A 21,682-nucleotide genomic window follows, 5' to 3' on the forward strand; every position below is an offset into this window, starting at 1 on the left:
CCTACCTCCCAGAGGGGTGGCGCTAATCACATGTGATGATGTGTGTGACAGCAACTTGTAAACTGTAATGGGTGACATAGATATGAGTTGTTATTGTTAGTGGTTCCTTTAATTTCCCTGCTCCATACAGCAGACCTGAATTTTAGCAGCACCTGTGTGCTGTCATCACTTGGCTGTTGATTTTTATTTGAGGGCTTTACCCATAAGCCTGTGACTGGTAATTGTACACTGGCTTCTCTTGCAGGGGAGGTGGTGTATGCCATTGCTGGACTGGTTGAAGGTACTGATGCTGAAGCTCTCTTCTCATAAAACAAGGAATCCTGACAATGTTCAGCAGGGGTGGGTCTCTCTCCTTCAATTTGTAAATCACACAATATTAATAGGAAACATTTTGGAATCATGAGCTATTTTTTGATGATATTATTATTCTGATAGTCGATAAAACACTTTCAGAAACCAAGAGCAGGGTGGAATGAATGCTATAAATCAAGATTACCTGAAGGGGCTATGAGAGATAAGGGATTAAGTCGAGTAAAGAGATAACAAGGGGAAGTGTCCAAGGAGCTTGGAAAAATTGACCAGCTTCCAGGAGCAGATTTCTGAGTGCTATTAAAAAAACCACTCCAAAGGAAACATTTTCACTAGCAAATTCATATAAGAAGAATGTGGTTTTCTTAATTTTGTATACAGGCTCAGTGTAGTAGACTTTTGGATGTATTGGATTAAAGTGTTACCAAAAAAAGGAAGAGGAAAGAGATGTCACTGTCAGTTGTGGACAGAATCAGATGGGGTCAGACCTGTGCTCTGTGGGTCACAGAAAACATTTTCAAATACCTTGCCTTTCAGGTCTCAATCATGGACGGAAATAGAGCACAAAAGGTGCTTCTTAGGGAAGACTTCATTTTCCCAATCTTTCACAACTGAAAAATGGAGCAAATGAGTGGCTGGGTACAGAGCCTTGGCACCAAGTGACTGGGAGTAAATGGAACACTGCAGGGACACAGAACTTTGCCTGCCACTGAGCATATTACTGGAGAAATACAGTACAGACCCAGCAGGCTTCTGCAAACAACGCATCCCTTTAAGTTAATTGGTGTTATATAGAAGCTGAAATGCTCCGCTTATTTACAAAGCTACAGATTTATGTAAAGCAAAACCAATTACACTTAATGCCTAAACTATTCCAGGTGCTCAATGATAATGTTGCTAGGCACTAGAGAAGAAACTGCTGTGTGAATGCATCCTGTTCCGAATGGAAGCATGTTGTAGCTACTGCAATTTAGCTAATCATGAGTGTCAACCTCAATGTGAGAATTCTAAGCTCTTTTGGTCTTTGTTTTGGGTCAATTTTATAATTCTGTAGATCTCTTTTCATTTCTACGGGTAAGTGAAAGCATAATGAGCACCTTTTTCTATTATGATGTAGAAATTAAGGAGATGAAGGCAAATTTGGGGGAAAAACAACAAAATAAGGCAGACCCTTTTTCTAACGGTGAGAGAGACTGATAGAGTTTCTCACTCGTACTGAGGGGAGCTGTTTAAAGGTTTCTTGATCTTTTGAGTGTTCATTAACCCAAATTGCAAACTTGGCATTTAACCTTTTCCAGCAAAGAAAGTTTCGACGGCATATCGGGGGTAGGCTTCACTGTGTTGTCAGAGAAGAAATACTAAGAAAAGAAGGATTCGAAAAAGTTACAGAGCAAGAATTTATGTCTGTAAGAGCCAGTCTTTCTATTTGTCCTCAAAACAAACAAGCAAATAAACGAAAAATAGTTGGAGTAAGAGAAACACCTGGTGCTTTACAGCTGCTCTTTTGCAATTAAAAATGCATATCATATCTAATCAAGATGAATAAATTTTTTATTCTTCTGATCTAAAATTTTTTAGGTATACACAAGGGAGGTGCTTAATTGCAGAATCATTTGCAATCAGCTGATAAACCTACCCATCCTATCCAGCATGAACTGTCCTGGAAAGCAGTGGTGCTCAACCTTTAGGGAGCATGAGAATGATGGGGTGTGTTCATTAAAACCACTGATTCCTGGACTTATGTTAAGGCAGTCTTTGGCAGGGGCCAGAAAGATTCCCCTAAAGCAGGTGGTCCTCAACCAAACTTTGACAGGAACTGCTACAAAAGTATGAGACGTTAGTTTTATTTGACATTAGTTTGTTATTTTTTTGCACGAGTTTCCACATTTCTTTGCTTTTATAGGGAGAATCTCTTTTGGAAGACAATTTTCTGCATGCCTCTGAATTGATAGCATTGGAGACCAAAAGATACCATTTGGGTTAGGGGAGCATCTCCATTTGATTTGATCCCTCACCCTCCTCTCCACACTCACTTAACCTTTCTTAATTTTCTTCTTTCCTTTAATCTCAATAATTCCATCATTTACATTTACTTTATAACTTCTTCAGTATGTGAATATTCTCTCTTTGTTTAGGACCTCTATTTTAGGAACGTTGATTTTCAATTCAGAGAAAATTTCCTTCATCAATTTGTATCTTGATAGTATAATATCAAGATCAAATATAGTAAAATCATATGCAGATTGATCATTTACTCAGACATGGGCAGGATACGATCGCAATGCCTGGCATGTAAGAAGTGCTGGATAAATGTATTGAAAGGAAGAATATTGCATACTGTTATTTTGATTCTAATGGCACATTAAAACTAAAAATTATCATATTTGTTGCTTTTAATGGCTGAACAATTGTAAAAATTGTAAATTTTTTTACTTTATTTAGTAAATTTACTAGTATTTAGTAAAGTACTGTGATGTATAGGAAACTGTCATTTTGTTGTGATAGAGTAATCACTGAGACTTTGAAATTACTTTATTAATTCTAATGCATAATGTTTATGCAAAAGCATAATAGTTCACTAGAGGAGTCATAATTAGTCTTTGCAAATAAAGTACACAGATAATACTCATAAAGCCACTCCCATACATATTAGCTCTTAAACTAAAGCGCGTAAAGTGCTCAGTTGAAGAAAACTTTGCACATAAGACAGGTAGAGTCAAATACAGTTTCATAGGGCTGTCTCCCAAAGATCAATACTTGAAGAAAATTCCTGTGTACTGCCATAAACTTTCAGAGACTTTTCATGGAGGAGAAGTGTTTCTTCAAGATTACTTCCACTGATGTTCTGGGCATTAAAATGATTTAGATTACAATATCTAAAAAAGAAAGAAAGCAAGCTTTTTTTTAGGACCAGATGTAGATGACTGGATAAATCATTTGCTTGCTCCTGAGCTTGTCTATCTTTTATTATGGGCCCATAGATACTGGCACAACAGTGATGATTATTTAAGAGCGCTGCTCACCAGAACACTCTTTACGAAATGACAAAGAGAGTTTTAGTACATATTAAGGCGTCTCATAGGACCTTTAGATGGCGCTCTTACAACCTGTAGTGAGCCTGACAGAAGGACAGACCGGAAAGGCTGAAATCCTATCAACTTTACAGATTTCATGGCAGCCAGAACTTATGAAAAGTTTATCAGATGTACTGGGAATTTGTAAACTGGATGCTGAGACTATGTGGAAAACACCACTGTCAAAGAAGAAATCCATGAATATATTTCTGGAATGTGTACCCTCCACCCCTGACCCAAGAAAAACCTTGTTTTCCTGAGTATCTTCTAGGTACCAGGCACCATGCTAGGGCACTACACTGACCCTAACTTATTGAATTCTCACTACAACCCTAGAGGGATGGAATCATCCCCATTTCACAGACAGGGAAACCAAAGTTCTAAGATGTTAAATTACTTGCTTAGGGTTCATGTGAATAGTAGTTGGCAGATCTTGGGTTTGGAACCAGACCTCTCTGACTCTGAATCCTGGTCTGTTCCCTCTATGGCATCTAAAGACAAATTATTTTCTTAAACACTTTTGAGTGAGCTCTGGAAGGGTAGGAATGTCAGACTGCTTTATTCACTGCTGTATTCCTAGTGCCTTGATCAGTGCCTGGTATTAGCAGATGTCCAATATGTATTTGTTGAATGAACAAATGAATATGGGCTACAAGTTTAATTGTACCAAAAATACATAAGTTTCTGGGATCAGACATCTATTTTTGATTCCTGAAGGTTTCCAAAGTTAGTTTTGCCTTCTTTTCCTTCTCTCAATATATTGCTGAAAATAGCTGTAAGAGAAGAATATGCTTGAATAACTAGTCATTTGTCTGAGATTTATATTGCTTTCAATAATTGTCACAGCTTATGCACAAAAATTACTGGTATCATTGACAAAATAAGTGCAATGATATCAGCTTTATAAGGTGCCTTTTACAACACTGGAGGGACAATGGTGTCAAGTTATAAAAACAAATGCCCTTCTGTTCCCTCCCCCCAGAAATATCTGTAGTATGTTTTCATTTTAGCATCCAATGTAGGATTCATATTTATATTATGCACTATAGAGATGTTTGTATAATACTTTTCAGCAAGGAAAAGATGTTTCATCTACCTACTTCCTTCTCCCCCAACCTGGAGAGCCTTGGGTATGACATGTCACCATTGCTCTATTTCAGATTAGATTGAGGAGAACTCTAATACAGGCAGAGGCAGGGGCTGGGGTTATTTGGGTACAAATGAAAGGTAAGCCTGGCTTGACATTCACGGATAATCTTTAACCATACTCAGGTGACATCCCAGTCATCCTGACAAGACTGGTTTGGTTCTAGGACTTAAACCAGGATTGCATCACACTAACATAAACTTGGTGTGGGAGTGCCCACAGGGCTAATGCACACCTAATTCCATGTGTATATTGGTGAGGATGCTGTTTCATAATTAATACACTGTCCTCAAGATCTTGGGGGCAAGAATAACTTGGGGCTGTTCTTAGCAGATATTTTACCATTATCTGGCTTTGATCAGATATGTCTTTGGGTTTAGTAAAAACTGGACATATATTAAGATCAAACACTATCTGACTCATAAATAATATGTTTCAATAATGCTGTCCCTGGGACACCTGTATTTTCTCCTGTTTCTTTGCATGCTTATTGTTCTTCAGTATTTGACAACAACAGTCAGTACAGAAATATATTGGAATCGTGTACTCTTCACTGCAGACTCTGCTCTTACTGCCTTAGATTCTGTACAATTTCTTGCCTAACACTTCTGCCTTGGCTCATCCAATCCCAGTGGACAATAGATACCAAAGGCAACGTGTGGCTTTGCATGAATGTAGTTGGTTTTAGATACTTAATGTCTGCCAGGAAGAAATTTTCCAGATTCTTCTTTCTTCTGATATATGACTCCATTCTTTTCCTGTGGAGTGGCTGATCAACAAGTGGGGATAAGTATAGCTACTTTAACTGAAAGGACTGGTTTCTTCTCTACCCACCAGAGTTAAGGGGTTGTCAGAGAGCAGGTAGAGGTCTCCTCTGTGGCACCTAGAAGCAGCACAGTACAGGAGAAAGTGTATGGGCTTTGGAGATAAACAAACTTGAGTTTCAATCCTAGTTGTATGAATTTGGTCAATTTACTTACCTAGATTTTCACTTTAGTTTTCTTATTTATAAAGTAGAGTGATAAGATCTATGTAACAGGAAGGTGGTGGAGATTAAATGAGGTCATTTGTATGTGTCTAAAATGCTGCCTAATATACAGGAGTGCCCAACACATGGACAGTTAATTTCTTTCCTTTCTGCTTTGTTTCATCCTCTCTTTTTTTCCTTTTCTCAAAAAGTATGGAGGAGAAAAGAAAGTGTACAGGAGATAGAGAAGATTTGGTAAGAATCAGGTTTATTTCTAAATAAATCCTATGGTATTACTTAGTCCCTTCTTATCTTTCATTCCTCCTATCTCTGGTGCTTTTATGTTTTTATTCTTGCCTCCTTCTCTGTACCACATTCTACCATCCCTCAACTCACTTACTTAACATTCATAGAGAAAGAATCACACTTAAATATTTTAATTTGAGCATTAGATGTTAGCTCCACATAGACTGGTACTTTGCTTTCTTCAATTCTATTTTTCTAGTGCCTGGAACAATGTTTAGTATGTTGGTTGAATGAATGGATGAATGAAGAAATGAATGAGTACATCCCTGAGCTAATAGACTCTGGTTCCAGTGCTACTTCTATCTGAACTCAGCCCCTAATTATGGTCATTTTGGCCACACTCAGTATGAGTCTAGAAGAAGAATAAAGAGGAGGAAGAAGGGAGCATAGGCAAAGTATGAGGCCGTTATTATTACTATTGCTAATATTTTTGAGCATTTACTCACCCTCACAACAACTTTATGGCACAGCTACTATTCTTATTGTTTCCAATTTAGAAATGAAGGAACTGAGGCCTAAGCAAGGTTAAACAGCTTGCTAAAACTTGTACAGCTAAGTTATGGAACTGGATTCAATGAGGCTGGCTCTAGAGATTGCCTTTTAAACTACTTCGTGAAAGACAAGAGACAAACCTTATAGTGGGATAAGAAGTAGCAATTCAGAAACAGCATAGGTTTGTGAGAATTGGCAGATGGGCACCACTTGTGTGTTTGGAGGCAATGGATAGAGGGGCAAGAGGCCTTGACTTCAGCTTCATTTTCCTTGCTGACTATATTTTGCTATAGAGCTAAGGACATTCCTGTTGGATCCTTCTGCAAGATTCTCTGATTTTCTTTTCTTTTCTTTTTTTTGTTTTTTTTTAAAGCTGTTTGGAGTCCTCAGTACTTTTTTTTTTCTCAAAGATTGGCACCTGAGCTAACAACTGTTGCCAATCTTTTTCTTCTTTTTTTCTTTTTTTCTGCTTTATCTCCCCAACCCCTCCCTGTACATAGTTGTATATCTTAGTTGCAGGTCCTTCTAGTTGTGGGATGTGGGACGCTGCCTCAACATGGCCTGACTAGTGGTGCCATGTCCGCGCCCAGGATCCAAACCCTGGGCCACCGCAGCAGAGCGTGTAAACTTAACCACTCGGCCACAGAGCCAGCCCCTCTGATTTTCTGATTTGGTTTTCAATCTAAGAATGAGATGGGCATTTTAGAAAATTATCCACTGTGGAGGGTCAATTTAGTAACATACACTTTGGAGGGTAAGAAATTCAAAAATTCAGGGAACCATTAAGACTTGTGATTTTTGTCATTAATTCTCCCTTGCATGGGATTTAACTGCCTCTCCTATATTAGATCATAAGCTCCATGAGAGCAGGAGCATAGGTGGCACTAAACATTTATTGACTTACTGACTTTGTGTCCTTCTAGTTTACTACAGTACCCATCACACAGTTGATGTTCCAAAAGAGATTTATTACACTAATAAAAGAATGATTTAGGCAATGGAAAAGTGACAATGGATGGGACAAAATATCACTAAGTAGGTGAATGCATGGAGGGAAGTGAGGAAAATGAAGATGTTTAGTTCCTGCTATGTGGCAGACATTGTACTTGGCCCTTTATCAAAATTCATCTCCCTAAAGCTTACAAGAGTTTGGTATTAATGTCTTTATTTTACATGTGTGAAAATAGAGGCTCAGAGAAGTTAGACGATTTGCTCAAAAGCACACAGCCATCCAAGAATACATCAGTGAGAGAGAGAGGTGGGCTGGCGATGGATGGATGGTAGATGATACATATTAAGCCACTGAATGGTCTCAGGTGACTAACTAAATGATTTTGCATAGTTATTGACCTTGAAATGGTCACTGCTGATTTAAAGGCCTGAATGGAATCCAAATCCTAAGCATCATTAGATTTCTAGCTATTTGTTTAATGATATTTGCTTTTAATGATAATGACTCATTCATTCTTATTATCCTTATGGTTATTTCTAATTCTAAAGTGGTACTAGATATTCAGAAAAAATCTTGTTTTAAGACATGTTTTAGAATTGAGTAAAGCACTCTTTTATTATAAGGATCGATGGAAAAAGCGAAGTCTAAATTGAAATTTCTTGCTCTGAATAATCTGTTAAATTTCTCTAATATGCTAATTTGTCCAGTCATGGCATACAGGATTCCCATAGGCTCAGTGGTGGTTCCCAGATCAATATTTCACAGACTCAGAAATTGTTCATCTTACCACACACTTACTTACCTTTGTGAAACACTCCAGAATCCCAGGGCGTTCAACAACGTTAATGATGCCAAGAAGAAGAAGCTTTCTAAATTGCTTTTGTTTAATGTGTTTGGAAACCAATTGCCTGTTTGGAACAAATGTAATTGTTATTCAACTGCAGAATTGTAAGTTTCTGTGAATATTTTATCATTCCACAATTCATAGAGCTTTGTTTGCTTCAACAATATCTACAAAGCAAAAATGCTGACTTGAAACTCATTGTCAAAATTCATTTAATTCTGTAATAAATAGTAAAAGGACAAGCAAAGGACCCCAAATATTTTGAAGGTCAAAAATATTCAATTTTCATCGCACAATATAGGTGTCAGAAGAACTGGGCTGTAAAAGTAACCCTGATTATTCTATTAATTTGCAGGAACCACATTTGTCTTATTCGTCCTTGTATTTCTAGTATCTATAACAGTGCCCGGCACATAGGGATTGTTCAGCAAATACACACTGAATGAATGAAAAATATTTGCCATGATCAGGTACTCTGTTGCATATTCTAATTGTGAGGTTAGTGAGATAACATGTGTAGATGCCAGATGTTACATTATTTTGACAACTTAGATAAATCCGATGTTACCTTATTATAATATCATAGACCCTATTGTCCTAATTACTTGTAATCTCTGTTTGCCATGAAGATATTCTTTTGACCTGATCAGTAATTCCTTCAATTTAATACTTCTAAATATGGGGTTGGCGGAGTGGTTAAGTTCACGTGCTCCGCTTCAGTGGCCCAGGGTTTCGCCAGTTTGGATACTAGGAGAGGACATGGCACCTCTTGTCAAGTCATGCTGAGGCAGCGTCCCAAATAGCAGAACCAGAGGTGGTAACAACTAGAGTATACAACTATGTACTAGCGGGCTTTGGGGAGAAGAATTAAAAAAAAAAAAAAGAAAGAAGATTGGCAACAGTTGTTAGCTCAGGTGCCAATCTTTAAAAAAAACCAAACTTCTAAATAAGTTATCTCGACTTCCTTACATTGTCAAACTGGTATATATGAAACTATTTAGGATTCAAGGTAATTCCTTTTCCTTTCCTCCTAAGCTTTGAGTTTTGCGCTGGATCTTTGCTAGAGCTCCCTCTTTCCTTCCAGGTCCAAATCTATATCTAAATGTCTATATCTATATCATCTCTATCTCTGTCTCTGCACACACATTCGATTTTCCTTCAGTGGGTTTTGAGATACTATTTAACACATTATATGAAATATTACATATTATATATCCAACACATTTATATACAATACTTTTAAAACAGCAATGGGATCTTAGTATTAATAAATATATTATAGATATGTAGTATTACAGAATGTTTAAAAGATTGTTTAAAAGGCAAATCTATCTTCCAGAGAGAACTTAAATTCTATGCTGTTCTGAATGGGCAGAATATTTCCAAAAATGTTATGCATTATGAGAACAGGCACTGATCATCTTTGAATAGTCAAATGCCAACGTTTTTGACATTTTCTTGCCTTTTTTGTAAGAGCAACTCCTACAATAGTCATGAAGAGGGGTGTGGGACCAGACCAATCATTCTATGTGCCAAAAGATTTGGTCTTCAGTGCCATCTTTGGCACATGGGTTGTGGGTTGCTTCCTGAACTAGAAAATGGTTCTTTACCTCTCCCTTGACAGTGCATGCTTTTAAATGGGGTTTGAATTAAGTGTTCTGTTCAAGGTTGGTAGTCAGCAAGTGCATAAGTATGACATCTGTGATTAATTTTGCCACTTCCCATTTAAAGCTGTTTCTCTTCTGTCATTTAACTTCCCAATGACTATTATTATGAGTCAACTGTAAAAATTAGCTTGTGTCCATTATAGTCTTGGACCTATAAATGACATCTGGTATTGAGTTTAAAGATATTTTGTAAGTTCTACTTCCAACTTTATTAATTTGTATTCCATTATAAAAGGAATTTATGGTTTTATTACTATATTGACACGATGCCTTCATCTGTATTTAGGAGCAGTTTCACTGAATATTTCTCTCTACGTCTGTCTATTGGGTGTTGTGTAGTCCTCTTAATGTGTGTGTGTGTGTGTGTGTGTGTTTAGAAACTAAACATTTGATTGTTCTTGAATGGGGGGAGCTGGGGTGGATGTAGAGGTAAGGTGAAATAATATCACACTTATTTTCAGGAAGAACTAAACCATCCTGCTAAGCCTATTCAAACAGTCCTATTTTCTTATTTCCCTTGAATTAATTTCCCAATCATATTTCTGTCCTTTTCATTTCACATCAGCACTTTGCATGTCACGCGATTATATCATTTTATCACCGTGTTTCTCTGGCTAGAGTAAGAGAAGTTTGCACAGGGTATGCGAAGTCTCAGAATTAACATGACATTAATTCTTCTTGGAGCATGAATTTTGGTCCATAATAAGTAATTGAAAAGACTATCTTTATATTATAACAAAGTCAGATGAGGGAGAAGAATATAAATTTTATAAGATCTTTAAAGGTAAAACATAATATTTCTAAGAAATTGTGCAATTACAGCAAATACCAGCCTATCAGGAGACAGACCCCCTGGGCATGCCGGTGTGCTTGCATCTGTCACTGGGAATAGTGTGGTGGGCACAAATGAGAAGAACTGTGACTTGGTATTACGGGCCTGTGGGGTGACAGAAGGATGTTGTATTAGAAAGGTTAGAGAAAGGCAGCGGAAATTTATTAGTAACACAAAACATTTTGTGAGTGGAGTTATTTAAAAAATAAAATGAAAGATTGCCATATCAACTATTCAAATGCTTGATAATGCTCCTATATTTCTTCTTGAGTATCATTTTTAGTGCTCAGCTTTTTCCTAATGCTGCTCTTCATTCTAGCCCATTTTTTGCCTTATTTAGCTATAATTTAACATTCTTCATGTAGTTAATTTTTATGGTGAGCTTCATAGTAAAGAGGACCATCACCTGAATTGATAACTTGGAACAAACATTATCGTCGAGTTGGATAGAGAGATTCTTCATGAAACCTAAAATTTGCTTTATTTATATAGAAATTATCAGTCTCTGTAAATAGATAGCATTGAGTACAAAAAATATAAAAAGATCATGGGCTTCAGAGTCAGAGAGACTTTTGAAGTCATTGTCTCTATTATTTAATAGTTTTGCTGTTGGGCATTTGCCCAACTGGACCACATCAGCCTCGGTTTCTCCTCTCTAAAAGGACAAGACCTCTGTCATTGGGCTATTATGAGAAGTAAAAGAGATAATAGATATCAAGGGTTGGACACAGAGGAGACACTCCATTAATATTAGATTATTGCCTTGCTCTCTCCACTTTAAAGGTAGCTCATACAAAATCATGGAGCCTGAGCTTGATCTTGGGCCCATTTCCTGTCAGACATCTCTTCATGTTCTGTGTGCTACTTTTTTTCTATCATTATCCCAGGACTGGTTGTAAAATGTTTCATTTAACATTGTCAGTTGACTCAGCTCTTAGGTACTATAACTTTATTTTAGTAGCTTATAAACTTTTATTGTCGTAATTCACATTTGTGCCATTTTTCATCTGACATTTCTTGTAGCTGATTGAAATCAGGAGCATCTTTGCAAAAGGAGACAAAGGGAAGACTTTAGGTCTAGAAAGGGACTAACTAAACTTCTCCAGTTCTTAGCTTGTGTAGACAGGAAGGTTAACCACGTGAGAAAAAACGTACCACATAGAGAGTCTGGGGGATCACCAAGTGCCATTTGTTAATGCTCACAGTGAAGCTTGGTTATATACTTCAATAGTGTACCCAGATAACTAGTAACGAGTGTTCGACTATTGAGGTGATAGAACACTCCCAAAATATTTGGCACTGTTCAGAATTCGCCCAAATATCCTTTGCTCAGCTGGATTTATTTGTTCACTTGAAAATCATTTGTTAAGAAATTTTCATGTATCAGGGAATGGCCATTCCAAGTTGCTTAAGAAAAGGAGCTCATTGCTCCAACGCATCTTCATTTACATCTAAAAAAAAAAGAAAGAAAGAAAGAAAGAAAAGAAAAGGAGCTCATAGATTAGTAGGGGAGACATACTAACAGGTAATTACTCTGGAGTATTAGACCTTATAGATATGAAATAAAATGTTTCTATTCATCTTAAATTATCGTGGTCATTTTAGAGACAAGAGGACTCTAGAATTACCTAGACTAGCTCTTATATTTTACAGATTAAAGACTGAAGGCACAGAGAGGTAAGGTGAAGCATTGCTCAGGAGACCCGTCATCTTCTCACTCTTATAACAACTGTCCTGCTACAGCCCCTGGTTGGTGCTAATGGAAGTACAACTTTTATGACTTTCCTTAACATCTTCTCAATACTTTAAAAATGTCTGGACAGCAGTCTTTGAAATAGCTTACCCCAAATTCCTTCTAAAATACCTAGGACAACATTTCAACCTAAATCCTGCAATTGACATTCAAACTGTTGTGAGATTCTTGGAGTAATTTACCCTAAATTGAAGTCTTTCGAAATTGGATTGGTGACCCACACAGGCTGATATTATAAAGAGCACAGAAGTTGCTAATATGGAAGAGGAATATACTTTATTCCTGTCCCATATTATGCCCTGTATTGTAAGACCCCAAATTTCGTGTGCTGCCTTTACATCTTTGAGCCTTGCAAGGCCCCAAAGGCCTAACCATGTGTTTCCTGCTCTTGTCATATATGCTCCCCACCCAGCGGGAAATTCCCCCACCTGGCTAGTTCCCCTATCAGCCAGACCAGCTGTCCTCTACCCAGTCCTCAACCTGACACTTTTCACATCCCTACCAGTCTTCAAATTGCTCAAACAAGCAATCAGATCCTCCTGCAGGAAGCATGGGTCACCTTACTGTCTTGTTTCTACAAAGCCTGGCCCCCCAAACTCTGCTTGCTCACTCTGTCCCCAAGTGCAACCCCCATGTGGCCCTGCATGGTATGTTCTCCTCCTTGGACTGTGACTATATGTGATTAAGAAACTCCGGTGAGTCTCATCTGTCCAGTGTCAGGTGTCATGTTTTCAGCCACCGTATATATTATTTAGGGTGGAGGATCCCTCCCTCACCAACAGGGTGAATAGAAGGTAATCAGAACATGCCCCCAGCGGAGAAACAAAGGTCAAGTCTAAACAGAACACCAGTAGCTTCTGTTCCTCTACTGCATAATTACCATTTTAGGGCGGTGAAGGATCTCTCCCATACCTGTCTAATCAGCACCCAGCATCAACTAGATTTGCTTCTAAACTGCACTGGGGAGTGCAGCTCCCATAAGCCACCAGACAAGAAGTAATGAGAGCATGACACAGTCGGGGGACCCTGCATCTGGAAGTGTAGTTCTCAGAACTGCATTATAGATGAATGTGAGTTCTCGGGAGCACCCATAGTCATTCATGCTGGAGACTGCAGTTTATAATCACACCATCTGATCAGAGTGTTGCACAACCAAAAAATGGTGTAAAGTTCTCACTTTAGCCCAGAGGTCTGCTTGTTGTAGTTACTTGGGTTTTAATGGGCATACTTTGACAGACTTTAGCAAAAACATGGAAAATGACCAGGGCTGAGGAAATCCGTACACATTCTCAGCTGATAAATGCTGCCTCTCAGCAAATCTCTTCTTTTGAGGATAAATATTAGAAAAAAGGCCAATATGAGGAAGGAAAAGTGACTATAATACATATTATAACTTGCTCACACAAAAAACCCATAAAACAAAATGACAAAGTTTAAAATAATAAAGAGTAATAATAAGAAGAAAAAGAAAGAGGAACTCATAAGACAAAGACAAAGACAAAAATGAAATAGTGGAAAATACTAATTTTAGGCAAAGTTGAGTTCAAAGAAAAAACCATGTCAAAGGGACAGTAAGGATCTTTTGATATTGATAAAAAACACAATCCAAATGGTGAAGATATGTCAATGGACATCCCTTAACTAATGAAAAGCTAACAAAATCGGTTGGAAACACAGGAATAAAAATAGGTAGATAAATAATTCTTGTGAATGAGTATATCACACTTTGATCAACTTTTGATAGAAGCAAAAAAGAAAATTATGGAGGAAATTAGAATAATGTGATTGATAAGAGTTTAATAAAGATTTCTTGCCACAACTAGAAGGACCCACAACTAAAAAATATACAGCTATGTACTGGGGGGATTTGGGGGAGAAAAGGCAGAAAAAAAAAGAAGATTGGCAACAGTTGGAAAAAAAAAGATTTCAACATAGTTTAATCCCAAGAAAGAATTTACTTTCTAATAGAAGTTTAAATAACATTAACGAACCAAATCTCCTAGAAATTGAAGACACTGCTCCTAAAGAAACAGTTAGTCCAAGAGGAAATGAAAGCCACCATCACAAATTACTTAGAAAATAAAGAAATGAAGAACCTGCATTTACAAATTTAGAGTTACTGATACAACTTCTACTCAGAGGCTCATTTAAAGGCACATATGTTCTCATTTTTAAAGTAAGAATGAAAATAAATGAGCTAAACATTCAACACAAAAAAATTAGAAAACAAAACAAATCTAAGGAAAGTAGGAGAAAGGAAATAGAGAGGAGAGCAGAAAATCAATATACTAAAGTATATTAGATATCATAGTTATAAGAACTGATTTACTGCAGGAAAACGTAGCCAAAAATACAATAAAACTGACAAATCCAACCAAGATACAAAATAAAAGGATCAGAGGAGGTAAAATGGTTAGTTATGAGTATGCTATGTTAGTGTCAGAAATCTTACAGAAATGGAATGCTTATTTAGGAAACCATTAATTGCCAAAATTAAACTAAGAAAAAATGAAAAAATCTTAAAGGCAAGAAATAGTGGGGAAAAGTTACAATGAATTATTTTTAAAAGAGACATTAGGTCCTGAAAGCGCCTTTTAATTTTCATAGAAGAAATGAATCTTTCCTCTAGATCTTCCCAGAGCATAACCAAAGGATCATTAAGTATTGATGCTACCAAGTATTGTTGATCCCATGTATGTACAAATGATTTAATATTGAAAATCTATGAATTAAATATACTATAATGTCAGAAGCAGTAATAAAATCAAAAGGTGATCTCAAGAGCTGCTTAAGAAGCCTTCAGTAAAATTTAACCTGATTTGTTTGAATCTTAGAAAGCAAGAAAGAGAAATTTTCTTATGATAAAGAATATCCTTTAAGCTTATCTTTATAAACCTACAAATATGCTTACTAGACAAATAAGAGAGATTCACATTAAGATTGTAAGATAAAACATGATTGTCTTCTGGTATTAACATTGCCCTGGGAGTTCAGTGTCCTGATAAAGAGGCAGAGCATAAGAGTTAAGATGGGAAATAAGGATGAAAAGTTATATTTATCTTTAGCTATTTTGCTGTAAACTTAAAAGGATCAACTAGTATACTCTCATAAATATACTAAGACAGTTTAGGAAGTTGGATGCAAGATGAAGACATAAGCATTAATAATCCCCCTATATAATAGCGATTATCTGGGTGAGTTGTAATGAGGGAAAATGATTCAGTTCATAACAGCAAGAAGAAAAAGAGTGTAAAATGCCTACAACAACTCCGATAAGGAATGTTCAGGATATATATAAAGGAAAGAAAATCTTACTGGACTGAATTTTTAAGCCTTGAATAAAAGAAAAAGTTATGTTGTAGACTTAGATGGAACACTAAATATTATAAAAGCCTTATTTTTTTCTAAAATTAACTAACACATTTTACTCATTTTAAAATAAAAATAAGACTTGGGGAAAACTGATAAAATGATTTTAACACTTATCTGGAAATATAAACCATAGGAAATATGATTTTAAATGAAGAGTAACCAAAAGGAGAAGTATGGTTAGTAAGACCTGATATGTAATATATATCATAAAATTATAACAGTTAAAAAAGGGTGATACTAGCTAAAATCAAGAGGCAGTTGAAAGGAAATGCAGCTCTGAAATGGTACTAAGATCACTGAAGAACTAAGAATATATTAAAATATAAATCACTAACTGATTAGTTTCATCCCATTTATCCTATGATTGAAGAAGATTTATGGTTTGCCTAACTTTTCACAACGTATATCAAGTTATGTTGTGAAACTTGGTTATTTGAAGCAAATAAGTGTTTACTTAACATAGAAATAAAGTCCACACAGATGAGAAAATTATATTCAAAATATTAAACTACAAAAATTCCAAAATCATAGATAAATGCAATGAAATGAATCCCAATAAAAAAAATTGATAGATTTGATTACATAAATCCGCAAAACTTGCCTAAAACAAATTCATCTATAAAATTAAATGCTGAGTTAATACTAAGAAAATATTAGCAATAAATATGACTAAATGATAAACTCCCCAAAGTTTAAAGAACATATAAATCAATAAGAAACAAGACAAAATAGACCAAAAGAAAAATGGACAAAGAATAGGATTAAGCACTTCATGAATGAGAAAAAAAAATGTTCATAGCATTAAAAATTTCAATTTCCCATTCCGACAAATACAAATTAAAGTAACAATGGAATATAATTTTTGTCAATCAGATTGTCAGAGATCAAAATGTTATTATGTTCACAGCTGAAATTAATACACTGAGACACATATTATCTTACCTCAATGGTGACATAATTGATGCAGTTTTGTTTTTTTTGGAGAAAGATTAGCCCTGAGCTAACAACTGCTGCCAATCCTCCTCTTTTTGCTGAGGAAGACTGACCCTGAGCTAACTAACATCCGTGCCCATCTTCCTCTATTTTATGTGGGACGTCTGCCACGGCATGGCTTGACAAGTGGTGTATAGGTCCGCACCCAGGATCTGAACCGGCGAACCCTGGGCCATGGAAGCAGAACGTGTGAACTTAACCACTGCACCACTGGGCTGGCCCTTGATGCAGCCTTTTAGAAAACAATTTGGCTTTACTTCTCAATAGTCTTTAAAATGTTTATCCTCTTTGAAAGTGTAATCCCATTTCCAGAATTCTATTCTAAGGGAAACATAATTGTGTACTTAAAGATTATACAAAAGGATGCTCACCTTAGTAATATTTATAGCATTGAAAAATTGGAAGCAACCTAAACATTCCTTGAGAAGGGAGGGCAAATTAAATTAATTATATATCCATCCAATGAAATATACCATATAATTCTTAAAAGTAAGCTCTTTTTTTTGGTGAGTAATTCAAATGACATGGAAATATGCTCACAATATTTTTAAGGGAAGAAATAAAGGTGGGTCCTTGATATGAATTCGCTTATTGAGCATTCAGCAGGGTTTATTCAGACTCTAACTTTGTTTAAAATATTCATATATAAATTTAATATCTATACACATGAGCACAAATAGGAAAATATTGAAAGAAAATTTACCCAAATAATAATTGTCATCACCCTTTCAGTCTTTTTTCCCCCTCCATTTATAGTTTGGATTAATTTCATCATACACTACTTTTACAACAGAAAAAAAGAAGTTAAGGGCCAACCCCAGTGGCCTAGTGGTCAAGTTCAGCATGCTCTGCTTTGGCAGCTTGGGTTCGGTTCCCTGGCACAGACCTACACCACTGGTCTATCCGTGGCCTTTCTGTGGCAGGGGCTTATGTACAAAATAGAGGAAGATTGGCGATGGATGTTAGCTCAGGGTGAATCTTCCTCAGTAGAAAAAAAACATTTCAAACCACTTCATCAAACACACTTTCAGAGAACTTTGACTTCTAAAAGTCATTTCTGATTTATTATAAAACAACAGAAAGGAGTGGTTATCTGTCACAATCAACTCTTCACCATTGAAATACTAGCCAGCAGCCTCAATAGTGCAACTTGGAAGTTATGTGCTATCTGTAAAGCTGTCCTAAGATATTACTTGGGAAATCATAATATTCCAAGTTGATCTTTAACCCTAAGATTCACTCGCTTCAGTGATATATCACTGTATTCCCCACTGAAATCCCAGATTTACCAAATACCTCAAGTATACAAGATATTATTTTAAATGCTACAGCATATTGCTCTTGATTAGAGGCAGATTTTTGCTATCTCTTGTTGGAGGAAGATGCAATATTTCTCCCTTTCACTAACTGCTGTTTTATTTTAAATGTAATGGAGCTTCAACAATCTTAGGATGTGCCTTTTGGAATCTTTGCAAATGACAGTTGGGCACAGTGAGCAATTATTTCTCTTCAGACTGTTAGATTTTTTTTTATTAAAGTTACTTTTTGTAATGCTGGTGAACTAGGAAACATCCAAAATTGTTGAGACAAAACTGAAATGTGTTTTAGGCACACCTGTCACTTCGCTATGTGCTTTTTACTTGGGAGCAAAGAAGAATGCAGTTAAAAAGATTTAGCAGTCGTTCTCCAGGGCAGATGTGTTTCTATGCCAGGAGAAATAAGCCCCATGCAGAGAAAAATGCTTTGGAATCAGGAATCCACCATTGCTATATGATTTGGGCAACTTGTATCACTTTTTGAGCTCGTTTTCCTCTTATACATGGTGGGTCTACAAATATCTACCCTCAAAGAATTGTTGTGAAGATTTAATGAAATATCTTTGTGAAATTCATAGAGCAAGGTCTGCATATAACTGACACTTAATAAATGTTAATTTCTTTCCTTCCTCCTTTCAGTAACCTGATTTAAATGCTTCATTTGAGATTCATAGCTCTCCTACCTGAGTTAATTTTTAAAACACATTAATTTTCATGATACCCGAAGGAAATAATACCTAACAACTATATTCTATCTTTGGCTTTTCTATCACTTTTTCGTATTTATCTAATAAGCCCTCAAATTATTATTACCCTCAATTTACAGATGAGGAAACAGGCATAGAGAGGCTGAAGTGTTGGGTTAAGTCATGTAAAGGAGACAGAATAAATATTTTTTGAATGAATGAGTGAACCGAGATTAAGCGCCGGATCTGCACATGCTCAATACTTTGCTCTCATAACGATGTCTGCATCGAGACTTTAATTTGCATTTCCACTTCTTGGGAATTGTGGATAAAAATGAAGTCTGGTTGCTGTTTCCAGGAAGGGACACTGTGTCTTTCAAAACTGTGGAGAAATCACTACGCATTGTTCACCTGAACTGCAGAAAGAATGGGCATGGGTGATATTTGGAATAACAAGCTTTCTTATAAGGGTGAGTTCATTCTCTTGAAGAGCATTGGGAGGTAAAAACCCATCAAGATAGCGTGTTCACATGATGATTTCAAGGAATTATCATGGAAATGAGTTTTAGAAGAGAGATAATGCTTTGTGATAATAGCCCGATAATGCCATTAGCTATGAACTGTAATTGTAACAGCATTAGTCAAATGAATATATCTGATATTAATTTGAGTGTCAAGTATTTCTATAAGGTTCTTCTTGTTAATTAAACATCAACCTTGGTATTATTAATTAAGTATCTAGCCAGTGCTTGCACATAGTAGGAACCCGATAGGTATTTGTGGACTGGATTGATAAATCAGTCTCTAAGTGGAGCTATTTAAAATAGTACAACATTGAATTTAAATAATATCATGGGTATAGCAGGAACTGATTTCTGCCCAATATCTGCTTGTTTGTACAGTCTGTTCTCTCATTTGCACTTCAGTTAGCTAATGGTGCAGGCTTGTTAACTTCATAATTTGAGAAGAAAGCTTTTCTCATTTTTTTTTTTTTTGCATATTTGGAAGGAAATAGCCTATAAGATTTACCTCAAATTATTTCAATTCAAGCGTAAAATTTGTGCCTTTCTCCCTGTGTCTTGTGGTCTTTAGAGTATTTTAAAATCTACCAGACAGCTTCGTGCCTGCATTGAGCCCCTGAATATCAGTGGACAAAATCACGTGTAGGTAGTTTGGTATCACTCTTCATGATCACCAGCATCAGCTGGGCCTTCAGCACTGCCAGCAATCTTAACGTTTCTAAATCATCTTGTCTTGCCCTTGCAATAATGAGTTCATATGTCCCTGCTCTTCCTACTCCTCTTTCTCATCCTAATCCCCTTTTGCTCTCGTGAATGGTAAAGGGGAGCAGAATATGTCATCCCAAAATGTGTCACTTTTGCATGTGGATTATTTTGGATGGAAGGCAATAAAGACCTAACAGACTCAAGAAAAACTTTTACGTCTCTCTTAACTGCCTAAAAGAATTCAGATAGGGGGCCTGGCCCAGAAAGAGAGCTATTGGCAGAAATAGCGTTTGATCTGAAAGACTTACCTTCATGGCAGGGCAAACGTCTCAGGACCAGACATCTGCTCTTCTTATCTTCCTGTGAAGTGCCCTCCCCACTTTGAAGCCCCTATTCCATTCCTTAGCTCAGGATGGCATATGAGCCTCGATTGCCTAACTGCCTTTAGATCTCATATTTTTATGGGGCTCCTGTACATATGAAATTAAATTTGTTTTTCTCCTGTTAATGTGTTTTATATCAGTTTAATGAGATCAGTCAAAGGACTTAGAAGGATAGAAGGAAAATTTTTATTCCACAACAATGGCTTGCAGCATACTTCGTAAAGAAAATTGGGAGCCTTGAAAGTGAGGGTCCAGCATCTTTCCGATAGCAGACTACACATCTGCTTGTACCTCCACCCTGCTTCTTCTTTCTCTCTTCTGTTCCACTGCAGGAAAGAAGTATTCACCCTCCAATAAGAAGTCAATCTCCTTTCTTTCTCTTGCATTTTTTAACTTCTCCATCTATACCGGAAATTTTCATCAAGTAAATACTGTCAAGTATCTCTCAAAATAAAATAGTATCTTGAATCCACATGTAAACTACCCAAAGAAAATACAGAACTCACAGTTAAATTTGAATTTCAGAATTACAAAGAATTATTTTTTAGGACAAGCATGTCCTGAATATTACATGAACATTTTTTTTGTGTAAAGTATGTTCACAATATTTCATGCAACATACTGATACTAAAAAAATTATTCATTGTTTACCTGAAATTCAAATTTAACTGAGTGTCCCGTATTTTTATTTGCTAAAGCTGGCAGATTACCCGCATCCTTATCTAGACACCAATTTATCTCTTAAATCTTCTTCAGTGCCAAGCTCTTTAAGAGTTTTTTATATGTGATACCTTTATTTCCTCACTTACTGGATATTCTTTACCCTACTGCAATCGTTCATTCCCTTTTCACCATTGAAATGACTCTTGCTAAAGTTATCAGTGATTGTAATGTTGCTGAATCTATGGATACTTTCCATTCGTCATTCCACTTGATCTCACAGTAGCATTTAATACAGTTTACCATTTCCTGCTTGAAATAATCCGCTCTTATCTTCAGTGAATATATATATATGTATACACAAACACGTATATATGTATATGTATATTTTTTTCCCCATGTCTCTGGATGCTGCTTTTCTTTCTTTGGAAGACCATTTATCCTCCATCTAATTCTAATATTGAGGCTTTTATAGGCCCTGAGCTCCTTTTTCTGCTCATTCTTAGTATTCACTCTGGGTAATTTCATTCACTTATATGGGTTCAAATGCTATTTTTGTGCCAAAGATTCTGATATTTATATATGTAACCCAGATCGTTCTTCTGAGCTTCAGATATTTATATTTGGATGTCTCACAGGTATGTCAAACTTAATGTGTTAAAAAATGAATGGGTGACAAGTTTTTAAATCTACTCAATTTCTG

At 36.3% G+C, this 21,682-nt stretch overlaps 1 protein-coding gene across 1 annotated transcript in view; it reads right to left on the reverse strand.

Moving 5' to 3' along the window:
• Positions 1–2,902: 2,902 nt before the first annotated feature.
• SLC15A5 (solute carrier family 15 member 5) overlaps positions 2,903–21,682 on the reverse strand; it is a gene marked incomplete at its 5' end in the record, with an annotated part of 83,608 nt that continues 64,828 nt past the window's right edge. The window contains 2 exon segments of the mRNA XM_014834193.2: positions 2,903–3,185; positions 8,050–8,155. Coding sequence (XP_014689679.2) covers positions 3,038–3,185; positions 8,050–8,155 — 254 coding nt within the window.

The sequence above is a fragment of the Equus asinus genome, chromosome 22, assembly GCF_041296235.1.
Source record: "Equus asinus isolate D_3611 breed Donkey chromosome 22, EquAss-T2T_v2, whole genome shotgun sequence".
NCBI classification, from domain to species: Eukaryota; Metazoa; Chordata; class Mammalia; order Perissodactyla; family Equidae; genus Equus; species Equus asinus.